This window comes from Miscanthus floridulus, chromosome 8 (assembly GCF_019320115.1).
Source record: "Miscanthus floridulus cultivar M001 chromosome 8, ASM1932011v1, whole genome shotgun sequence".
Taxonomy (NCBI): Eukaryota; Viridiplantae; Streptophyta; class Magnoliopsida; order Poales; family Poaceae; genus Miscanthus; species Miscanthus floridulus.
The window spans coordinates 55,688,721-55,700,311 of record NC_089587.1 but is presented as its reverse complement, the minus strand read 5'-3'; the positions used below and the strand labels follow the sequence as shown (position 1 = coordinate 55,700,311).

General features: G+C 42.2%; 1 protein-coding gene across 1 annotated transcript; it reads left to right on the top strand.

Annotated features, from left to right (window-relative positions):
* The first annotated feature begins 1,164 nt into the window (after window positions 1-1,164).
* LOC136476428 (protein TOPLESS-RELATED PROTEIN 2-like) lies at window positions 1,165-10,294 on the top strand. Its single transcript, XM_066474247.1, has 25 exons — window positions 1,165-1,746; window positions 1,846-2,025; window positions 2,112-2,225; window positions 2,307-2,465; window positions 3,197-3,377; window positions 3,450-3,576; window positions 3,660-3,769; window positions 3,866-4,004; window positions 4,090-4,199; window positions 4,300-4,369; window positions 4,568-4,641; window positions 4,721-4,816; window positions 4,898-4,993; window positions 5,300-5,427; window positions 5,552-5,786; window positions 6,013-6,180; window positions 6,809-6,913; window positions 6,988-7,137; window positions 7,271-7,381; window positions 7,469-7,648; window positions 7,756-7,884; window positions 8,471-8,566; window positions 8,741-8,926; window positions 9,373-9,548; window positions 9,652-10,294. Exons 1-25 carry the CDS (start codon window positions 1,667-1,669, stop codon window positions 9,866-9,868), a joined length of 3,417 nt encoding a protein of 1,138 aa, XP_066330344.1. The 5' UTR covers window positions 1,165-1,666; the 3' UTR covers window positions 9,869-10,294.
* The last annotated feature ends 1,297 nt before the right edge of the window (window positions 10,295-11,591 follow it).

Below are 11,591 nucleotides of genomic sequence, written 5' to 3'. Positions count from 1 at the left end.
ATTGTCTCGCATATGGGTGCAAACCAGTTGGCTGTCGTGGGATTTCTTGTGCCCAGCGGCGTTGGCGCCGAAATGAACTAGGCGTTAGTGTTAGCTTGTGGATGAGCCAATAGCCGGTTTATATCCAAACACCGACCATCTGCATGGTCAACCATCGTTGTATTGCTAGGGTTGCTATGAGCGTCGATTTTTAGATGGCAAATGATTTTTTATAACAAATCAGATTTAGAAAGTAGCCAAATGCATTCTTATATTATGCGTGACCTATTTTATCTCATACCAAATATACATACATGGTTTTTATGGCAGCGACCCAGTAGTAGGTTGCAAAATTAATAGAGGTTGGAAAATGTTTGCTTTCATGATCAAAACTTCACATGTTAAAATAAGCTTCCCAAAGAGTATCGATTATCAACTGCGTTGGATACAAATATTTTTGCAAGATGGAGCTTTTGTACAGTAACTTGAAAAATAAAATACTTTTGTAGCCAAAAAGATATTATTTTACTGTAGAGCCAAGGACTGCGTATGGCCTGTGGATGCATAATATCTTTGAACCTAGTATATATCTTCTCTATATATATACTATTTTTTGCTGCAACAACAAGCTATATCTACAAAAGAGAACATCTTCTATCTCAAGTCATGATCAAACTAGTACACGCCTGGAGAGCTGGGTAGGTGTACTGGGTGCGCCTACCACGAACCCGCCCCGTTCAAAATTCGAAACCGGCGATGCGCCAGAAAGCGACGGCGAGAGAGAAAAAAAAAAACAGGCAAGAAAAAGGAGTTAATGGGTACGAGGAAGGATGACGTGGCAGCAGGGAAAGCTGACAGTATCCGGCTCCCCAAATGACCGTTCCACCCCTCACCGTCCCCACGATCATCGTGGGCCCCGCAACCACCCCCAGATGCTCCGCTAACCCCCGCGCCGAATGACGGAAAGACCCCTCCCTGGCTCGCAAGCGACCGCGCGACCGCCGCTTTTCCGCTTCTGTCCTCACCAACGGAAATTACGAGGTTACCCCTGGGGACCTGATGCGACAGTGGCAGCTGCGTAAATACAGTGGCTGCGCCGAGGGCGTTACCGTCATCGCTCGGGTTGTCTGGGTTGCTATATATGGGGGGACTGGTCGAGGTGGCTATAAAACGCGGCCCAAAAAAACCAAAAGGGTGGAGGAAAAAAATAGAGTGGAGAGAAGTTTTCGGAGAGAGAAAGTAAGCGAGAGAGAGATAAGAAGGGAAACGCGGCGGCTGGAGCTTGAGGTGTGGAGACGGAGGCAGCGGCGGCGGCGCGGCCAAACCCTAGCCGACGGCGGCGCGTTCGAGGCGGGACCCTCTGTAGGCGCCGCCTGGCGGCCGGATTCGAGCCGCCGGCGTAGGCAGCTGCAGATCGGCGGTCGCGCCGACGGAATCGGCGGGGATCCCGGCGGGATGGGCGCGGCGAGGCCCGTGCTCCGGTTGTGAGTTTGCTTGGTTCGTGGGTTCTGGCTCCGGGCTGGCGAGCAAGGTTCTGAGCTCGGCGTGGGTGCTTTGCTTGCTTGCTGTGGCTTTTTCGGCGGTTTCGAGCCGGTTTTGCGGGGGATTTGGGAGGGATCTGCCGGGAAGGCCCGAGGTTTAGGCGGGTTTTTGAGAGCTGGAGGCTCCGGCTGGGATCGGGGGAGCCATGTCGTCTCTTAGCAGGGAGCTGGTTTTCCTCATCCTGCAGTTCCTCGATGAGGAGAAGTTCAAGGAGACGGTGCACAAGTGAGTGCTCGCCATGATCAAGAATGGGGTTTTTGGTGCCTTGCCTTGCTGGGTGAGCTGGGATTTCTGATGCCTTTATGCGGTTGCTTGCCCCTGCAGGCTGGAGCAGGAGTCGGGCTTCTACTTCAACATGAAGCACTTCGAGGACCTCGTGCAGAGCGGCGAGTGGGACGAGGTGGAGAGGTACCTCAGCGGCTTCACCAAGGTGGAGGACAACCGCTACTCCATGAAGATCTTCTTTGAGATCCGCAAGCAGAAGTACCTCGAGGCCCTTGATAGGTGACGGACTCATCACTAAGCTACTCTTGGTCCCTTGTCGTTGTCAAGGTTGTTTTTTTTTGCTGAATTTGCTGTCGGTGTCACAGGCATGATAGGGCCAAGGCTGTGGAGATTCTCGTGAAGGATCTCAAGGTGTTCGCCTCCTTCAATGAGGAGCTGTTCAAGGAGATAACACAGCTGCTGACCTTGGAGAATTTTAGGTACGGTAACTCTCCTTTCAGAAGCTGTTTAGTGCATTGGGCCGGTGCATCCAGATGTGATTGTGTATTGATGATCAACAGGCAAAATGAGCAGCTGTCCAAGTACGGGGACACAAAGTCAGCCCGGAATATCATGCTTTTGGAGCTCAAAAAGCTCATTGAAGCGAACCCCCTGTTCCGGGACAAGCTGAATTTCCCACCATTCAAAGCTTCGAGGCTTCGCACATTGATCAATCAAAGGTGTTGATTGTTTAATTTTGATATGTCTAGTCACACATATTGACTTTGATTGTTTAATTTGATATGTTTAATCACACATATTGACTTCCTTAAAATATCAGGAATGCGATTTGTGAATAGAAATTCTATGATGTTCTTTGGTATCAATTTAATTAGATTGTATTGTAGCGTTTGATTTTTATGTGCACAATTGATATAAATCAAATAGTTCAATCATGTAACTGCTACTTGTGTAGGTTTACTATTTTTGTTCTTTATCTTCTTTCTGGTTATTCTGATGCCAAATAATGTGTTTCTTTGACTTCCCTTAGTATTTATGGATGGATAAGGTGACAGTTAAATGTAGTCAATGCTTCCTTTGTTCTTTTGACTTGTTGGAATTTTATTGCTCCTGGTTGTCCAGCACTACAGAATCTTCTTGATATGGTTGTTGCTTTTGGGATTGTTTTCATGTGATTTGGACATCTCTACCTGTTTATCCCAAGTAACCAGCTTTTATCGACAATGTGCAAAGAAATTTTGTCTCTTTATAGCGGCTCTAGCTTTAGATGCTTATGTTATAGCAGATACCATCCAGTTTTCTTATTGTAAGGTCATATCCATACATGCCACAATTGGGTTTTCTCTACTTGTTATGCCTACAAGTCTAACAATGCTTCCAGAAGCACATTTCGTGCATGTAAAAGGTGAGGCTAACTGGGCTTTATTTCTTTCTTTCTAATGCCTTTCAGTCTAAACTGGCAACATCAGCTCTGCAAGAACCCCAGACCAAACCCTGACATCAAGACACTCTTTACTGATCACTCTTGTGCTGCTCCTACCAATGGAGCAAGAGCACCTCCACCTGCCAATGGTCCGCTTGTTGGATCCATCCCTAAGTCAGCTGGATTTCCACCAATGGGTGCTCATGCTGTAAGTATTATCACAAGTAGGCCATTTAACTTATCCTGACTATCGATTGCTTATACTGCATCAATGTTGCAGCCATTTCAACCTGTGGTGTCGCCATCTCCAAACGCAATTGCAGGTTGGATGACAAATGCCAACCCCTCTTTGCCTCATGCTGCTGTTGCACAAGGACCACCTGGTCTCATTCAGGCTCCAAACACAGGTATGTTGAAAATAATTTTGCTAAATGGTGGTTGTCGCTGGTGGCAGTGTTTGGCCCTTTCTGAACTTTCTGTTTGCTCCCAGCGGCATTTCTAAAGCATCCTAGAACCCCTACAAGTGCACCTGGCATTGATTACCAATCTGCAGATTCAGAACATCTCATGAAAAGAATGCGTGTTGGACAACCAGATGAGGTATTAGACGAACTCAAGTCTGATTTGTGTTTGACCTCATTTTCTTTCTGTACTTCACATAATCAAACAAGCTATGATTCATTGAAACTATGTCAGGTATCTTTCTCTGGTGTAAGCCATCCTGCCAATATGTACACACAAGAAGACCTTCCCAAACAAGTTTCTCGTACCCTTAATCAGGGTTCTACTGTTATGAGCTTGGATTTCCACCCCGTTCAACAAACCATTCTTTTAGGTACTTGCTGGGAACATGTCCCTTGATTATTGAACTGTTACTTTGGTAACTGTCCATTATATTTACAGTTTCCTGACCTAAACAGTTGGAACAAATGTTGGTGACATTGCGGTGTGGGAAGTTGGTTCACGGGAAAGGATAGCTCACAAGACTTTCAAAGTTTGGGATATTGGTTCCTGTACCTTGCCTCTGCAGGTGACTACTTTAGTTATTGTGTATGAGTTTTGTGCAGCTGGAAGCAGCTTGGCGCCTTGAATGGTAGGTTTTCATTGACAATCTGTCACTGTATGTGCAGGCTTCGCTGATGAAAGATGCTGCAATATCTGTCAATAGATGTCTGTGGAGCCCAGATGGAACTATTCTAGGTATGGGAGTGTTTATTTCAGTGCTGTTATTCACATTTGGTTATGCTCTTGTTAAAATAAGACGCTGGCCATTATGGTATACTTGGGGGTGTTCTATTTTTGTTTGAATCTTGATATTGATGTTGTTGCATAATTGTGGTGTTCTATTTTGTTTGGATCCTAATGGAGATATTGAATTCCACATGTTGCTTTTTCCAGGTGTTGCTTTCTCGAAGCATATTGTTCAGACATATACTTTTGTCCCTAATGGAGATTTGCGGCAGCAAGCAGAGGTGTGTGCACGTATTCTAATACTGATTGAGGAATAGATACTAACTGCCTTTAAGGTCCCTAACTCTTTTGGAATTACAGATTGATGCACACATCGGTGGGGTTAATGATATAGCCTTCTCTCACCCTAATAAAACTCTATCTGTCATTACATGTGGTGATGATAAACTCATTAAGGTGAGGATATTGTGTGATCTCTTGTTTTTTCTCAAAACAAACAAGAACATCTTGAGTATATTCGAACACTGGATTTGGCAGGTGTGGGATGCTCAAACAGGACAAAAGCAGTACACTTTTGAAGGCCATGAAGCTCCTGTGTATTCTGTATGCCCTCACTACAAGGAGTCCATTCAGGTACCCTTGGAATGACTTCAATGCTGATATTCTTGAAAATTATCTATTTATTTTGCACTGGCATTATGTTGCATTAGTATTCTGGCTATGTTCCGACTGCTGCTATTTTTTGAGAAAAGACATTTGTGTTCCAGTTTAGCATCAACTACGTCATGTTTATTGCTGTAATGGTCCCATTTAGTATCAACTACTACATGTCCATTGCTGTAATGTTTGACGCGTAAAGGTTCTGATATGCTTTATTTTATCGTTACTAGTTGCCATCTTTCATGTATTTCTTAATTTTAGCTCTGTCTTGCTCTGTAGTTTATCTTCTCTACTGCCATTGATGGGAAAATCAAGGCATGGTTGTATGATTGCTTGGGCTCAAGAGTTGACTATGATGCTCCTGGACATTGGTGTACTACGATGGCTTACAGTGCTGATGGTACAAGGTGAGACATAGCAAGTGTTAATATAGAGTTTAATATCTGCTGACGAGTAACAAATTATATAACTTCTTGATTCATTTTCAGTTTCACAAATTTCATCTGTTCACTTACGAATTTTTTCATGCAGGCTATTCTCTTGTGGTACTAGTAAAGAAGGTGATTCACACTTGGTTGAATGGAATGAAACTGAAGGGGCTATTAAGAGGACATACAATGGCTTCAGGAAACGTTCACTCGGTGTTGTTCAGTTTGACACAACTAGGAATCGCTTCTTGGCTGCTGGAGATGAATTTCTTGTTAAATTCTGGGATATGGATAACAATAACATACTAACAACAACAGACTGTGACGGTGGACTGGCAGTAAGTATCTTCCCTTTTTTCTCTGTTACCATGCTGACCAGCTTCTCGCGAGTTATACCGGTTAGAGCAGTGTGCTCGGGGGTCTCCCCTTGCCGGTCCGTGTTTGAATCCTGGTAGAGCTTCTTATTGCAATGCCCAGGGTACCTCTTGGCCCTGTGGTGGAGTTCTTTTTTCTGTTACCATGCTGAAGCCTTTTGCTTAACATTGTTTTACTGATATTTTGCAGGCAAGCTCTCGTCTGAGATTCAATAGAGAAGGTTCATTACTTGCAGTTACAACAAGTGATAATGGAATAAAAATACTTGCCAACACTGATGGACAGCGCTTGCTTAGGATGCTTGAGAGTAGAGCATTTGATGGCTCTAGAGGACCTCCTCAACAAATAAATACCAAGGTAATGATACATAAACTTTTCGTTCACATAATTTGGTTCTATTTACTTTTATTCTTCTGTCACACTGAAAATTTTGTTAGACCCTATGAGCCTATTTGTTCAGTGCTGCAATTTGCCTCAAAACTGAGGCAAGCATGTCTATCCTGGGCAAGTACTCACTCCAGTCAACAATAAGTGGGCTCTCTGTAAATTTTGACTACTATTTTTTTTATATAACACCTGTAAAATATAGCAAATATATACTTCTGTGAAACTATTTTTCGAGACAAATCTACTCATATTACTTACAATAAGTATTCTGTAGTCAATTTGGAAGTGTTGACTTCAGACAACCTCAAAACGCCACTTATTTTTGACTGGAGGGAGTATCTTATTTTCTGCATCTGGAATTGTTATTAGGCATAATTTCTTGACAATTGTTGTACATTTGTGGTGGATGAAAGCTAATTGTTTCTTTCTCCCTCTGGTGCGTTGGGAAGATACACTAGGAGTGTTAAGTAGTCAAGTAATTCATCCGACTGTACTTCACCACTTACCTGCCTTCTTTTGCTTTCAATTCGTGCTGGAAATTTAGTGAATATTGACAAGGTTTGTTGTTAGCTTATTCTCATATTTGGTTTTATTGCAGCCTCCAATTGTTGCCCTTGGTCCTGTTTCAAATGTCAGCAGTCCTATAGCAGTAAATGCCGAGCGACCTGATCGGATCTTGCCTGCAGTGTCGACAAGTGGCTTGGTAAGTTCCTTCTGCCTTTACCATCCTCTCTTGCTTTTCATTATGTAGGTTTGCTAAAGGTAAAAAATTCGCAGGCACCTATGGATCCAAGCAGAACTCCAGATGTTAAACCAAGAATAACAGATGAATCCGAAAAGGTCAAAACCTGGAAGTTGGCTGACATTGTCGACAATGGACATCTTCGAGCCCTGCATTTGACAGACACGGACACGAACCCAAGCAAAGTACGATATATTGTGATTGAGTTATACAGTTTAATCATGCATAATCAATCCGACACATGAGTTACCCTTTATATTGATGTTCTAGGTTACGTAAATTTCTGATGGAGGTTATGTTTATTTCTTTGTTCCACAGGTTGTCCGTTTGTTATATACAAATAATGGGATTGCACTCTTGGCTCTTGGCTCCAATGCTGTTCATAAGTTGTGGAAATGGCAACGGGGCGACAGAAATCCTAGTGGCAAGGTTAGACCAGAGAATTTTACTTTCTTCAATTTTGATTGCAATCTTGTGTTCCTGCTTTCTGAATTTGTTATTTGTGTGTCCTGTTAGTCTACTGCATCTGTTGCACCTCACCTGTGGCAAGCAGCAAATGGGATTCTGATGACTAATGACACGAACGATGGCAACCCAGAAGAAGCATCCGCCTGCATTGCATTGTCCAAAAATGACTCCTATGTTATGTCTGCCTCTGGTGGCAAAGTCTCGTTGTTCAATATGATGACATTCAAGGTAGCTGTAGTTTGCTGCTGATAGCTTCTGATAAAAAAAAGTGTTATTCCATGATCGCACCATTTCCAATCTCTGACACTAAAACTTGGATCTGGGATCTCTGACAGGTCATGACTACTTTCATGGCACCTCCGCCTGCTGCAACTTTCCTTGCATTCCACCCGCAAGATAATAATATCATCGCTATTGGAATGGAGGACTCTACCATCCAAATCTACAATGTCCGCATTGATGATGTATGCTATTGTCTCTTTTTCCTTAATACGAAACAAAGTGTCCATTATGCAAATTATGATGTTTTAATTTAGCGACTGAACTTTATATTTGACTTATAAGACTTACAAAACATGCTTCGCCATTTGAATTGTGAAAATGGCACTATAAAATTTCTTATGAATTATAAACATTTATAATTTAACTAACATAGGGAATTGGTAGTCAAAATAATTTAGTTAACATAGAGAACTTGTAGTCAAAATAATTTAACTAACATAGGGATATTTTTTGTGAACTATCTATTGTAGACTGTTTGGTGAGTCAAATATTTTTATATTTAACTAATGGAAGTATTTTTTGTATTTTGGAATAGAGCTTGGTAGACCCTGTAATGCTATTTTTCATACTTACATTGCAATCAAATATTATACGAGCACTCAGTAGTACCCAACTAGCTTGCCTTCAAGAGTTATAGATTTGGCCATTTGGGAGTTTGTTGTATCATTAACTGCTGTAATCCTGAATCTTGCACACTTTAATATATTTGTTTTCCTTTGCATATATTGTTGTAGTCTTTTTGTTAATGTGTCTTTAATCTTACACCAGGTCAAAAGTAAGCTCAAGGGACATCAAAAGAAGATTACTGGGCTGGCCTTTTCTCAATCAATGAATGTGCTAGTATCATCAGGTGCTGATGCTCAGGTATGATAATGTCGATTTTGATCTATCAATTTTTTTTGTGAATATCAAGTTAAATGCTAGAAAACTACTTGCTTATGTTAGTTCCATTAATATACAAAATTTTGATTGCTGTCACTCTGACAAGAATGTATCTGTCTGTCTCTGGGTAATTGATTTCTTGTGTAAATTTTGCAGCTATGTGTGTGGAGTATTGATGGTTGGGAAAAAAAGAAATCAAGATATATTCAGCCCCCAGCAAACCGACCTGGCACTTTGGTTGGTGATACAAGGGTGCAGTTCCACAATGACCAGACACATCTTTTGGTAGTCCATGAGAGCCAGTTGGCAATCTATGATGGAAATCTTGAATGTTTGCGCTCGGTTAGTTCGCCCAACTTCTGTTCATCTAGTAATGTTTTAGCTTTGCCAATTCTCCTATGGTGAATAAGATTTGATTCATCGATTTCTCTTCATTTCTAATCCCGGCATTTGTTTTTTCATACCACTGGATATTCACATTTTCCATAGATGTGAATTGATATTAACAACTTGATTTCAAAACTGAGCTTTATTATTACCAGATTCATGATACTTTTGCATGTGTCCTATATATAATCATATATCAATATTAATAAATTGTAGGCTGCACAGTTAGTGCCTTAGTAATGCTATGATACCACTTGTCATAGATCTGTTTTTCATCATTCGCAAAAAAAAAGATCTGTTTTTAATCGAAAGATGGTATCAGTACCTTTGATGCTCCTTGAATTGCTACATTGGGTGTTCTGATCCTGCTATTAATTCTCTTGATATTTGAATATATACAGTGGTCTCCAAGAGATGCACTCCCAGCTCCGATATCAAGTGCAATATACTCGTGTGATGGTCTTTTGGTCTATGCTGCATTCTGTGATGGTGCTATTGGAGTCTTCGAAGCAGAATCTCTTAGGTTGCGCTGCCGGATTGCTCCTTCTGCTTATATTCCACCTTCAATACTAGCCTGGTATGAATGGATCACCTAAACTATTTGCTTTCAGTCTACCATCCATTTTACAAGTGATCAATGTCTGCTTGCTGTTTCTGACCTGATCCATATTATCCAACAGTGCTGGACGGGTTTACCCGTTGGTAGTTGCTGCTCATCCCATGGAGCCTAACCAGATCGCACTCGGCATGAGCGATGGTAAAGTCCATGTGGTGGAGCCATTAGACGGGGACCCAAAGTGGGGAACAGCGCCGCCTCAGGACAATGGAGCGCACCCAGCGATATCAGCAGCACCATCAGCCGCTACCAACCAGGCATCTGATCAGCCAACAAGGTGACTCAGCCTGCAGCACTGAGATTTGTTAGGGCAAAGGATGGTAGGGGACCTGTAGGAGATAGGGAGAAAGGACAAACAGTTAGATTATGAGAGGAGGCTATATTTATCAAGTCCACTACTCCACTGTCTCTCTCGTGGCGGCAGCACAGGTGGTGAATGGTGATTGGCAATGACATCGCTCTAAGTTAGGTTTTGGTTCTTTCCTGGCCCCAGAAATCCTGACCGCGCCGGGCGCGCATCCGAGGGAGATGGGTCTGCTGGCATTATCTTCCTCTTTTGTAAAGCTTTTCCTGCTGAGTTTAGTGGTACCTTAGATTGTCGTTCATTTCTGCTCTGTTCTTTGGGCAGCTATTTGTAGTGTAAAAATATGGTGGCATGTTGGATGGTGATATTAAGCGTGCATGGCCTGTCATGATGAATTTCACCATGTTGGGGGTCTATTTGATGGATGTTTACTTATCATGGCTCTAAATTGTTTTCGTGCCATTTCCATTTGCAATTGTAGACCGTGGAGGACATGGTGTGAGTTCATGAGATTGCTGGAAAGCTGTTTCTGGGTGTGATAGTTGATCGGCGTCTTTGTACTTTATCGTTCACGCAACGCTATTTGTGACTATTACGGCGACATTGTCGTGCTCGTACCATTTCGGCATGCTGCGGCACGCTGGACTTGGAGTAGGCAACTATTGGGAAGGGGTAGAGCATCTCCTCTGCAATACTGTCCCCTAAAAATTGAGTTCGGAAAACCTGGTTTCGGAGCCTTTTTCTAATCATCTTTGCAGTTGTGGATTGCCTATGTAATGTTTTGTGCCTTCCATAATTGATGTTATAATCGTTATGTGCCTGTCCATAGAACTGACCATGAGAAAATTGTAGATGCTATGAAGAGTTGCTTACTGAAATGTAGGACAACTATTATCAAGTACGTATCAGGTATATCACCTATTGAAATTGTCAAACAATGTTTTTTTCCCACTGTGTACCATTGTATGATTAGCATGGAGGCTATCCTTTCATTTTGAATTCTAGAAGTATTCGGTCACCTTTTTTCATAATATTTTCCTCATTCTGGAAGATCACGCATCAGTGCTGTCTGTTGCTGCTCTCTATCTGCAGGATGGGCGTTCAACTTAGATTGCAATATCAGTTGACGAAGTAGAATCAGCTTTACAGGGTTTAGAAGAATAGCTAGCTTTATTATTATAATACCAACCGAAGATGGTACTTGCTGCAAATATTTTAACCGTGAGGCTTCTCCTTTCAGACCCCTACTTCATGCTCCCCAGATACTGCTCTTATCGTTAGAATCGATTCTAGTATATGCAGGTGTTAAGTTGCTGCCGCTCCACTACTCTTTGAGAGAGAATGGTGGCTGAACTAGGATAGGATCGGCCGTAGTATATGCAGCTGCTGATAGAAATGGTGGAGGCTGATTGTAGGCTGCTATGAGCTGCCGCTAGCTGAACAAGAGAGTACAGAAAACAGTTGTAGTCGCTTTCCTAGAAACAAGAGAAAGACTAGTGAACTGACTTGACTTCAGACATTGACTCACTGAACAGACCTTCAACTTGACTAGACTCACTAATGAAAGGTTAACAGCAGCAAGGATTATACTAACACTTACAGTACCTCTTATGGCGCTTCTGAATATCTCTGTATCTTTTTCCGAGGAAGAATATTTAAGTCCTAAATCAAATAGTGCAGTATGAAAGTATGTCCTGGGG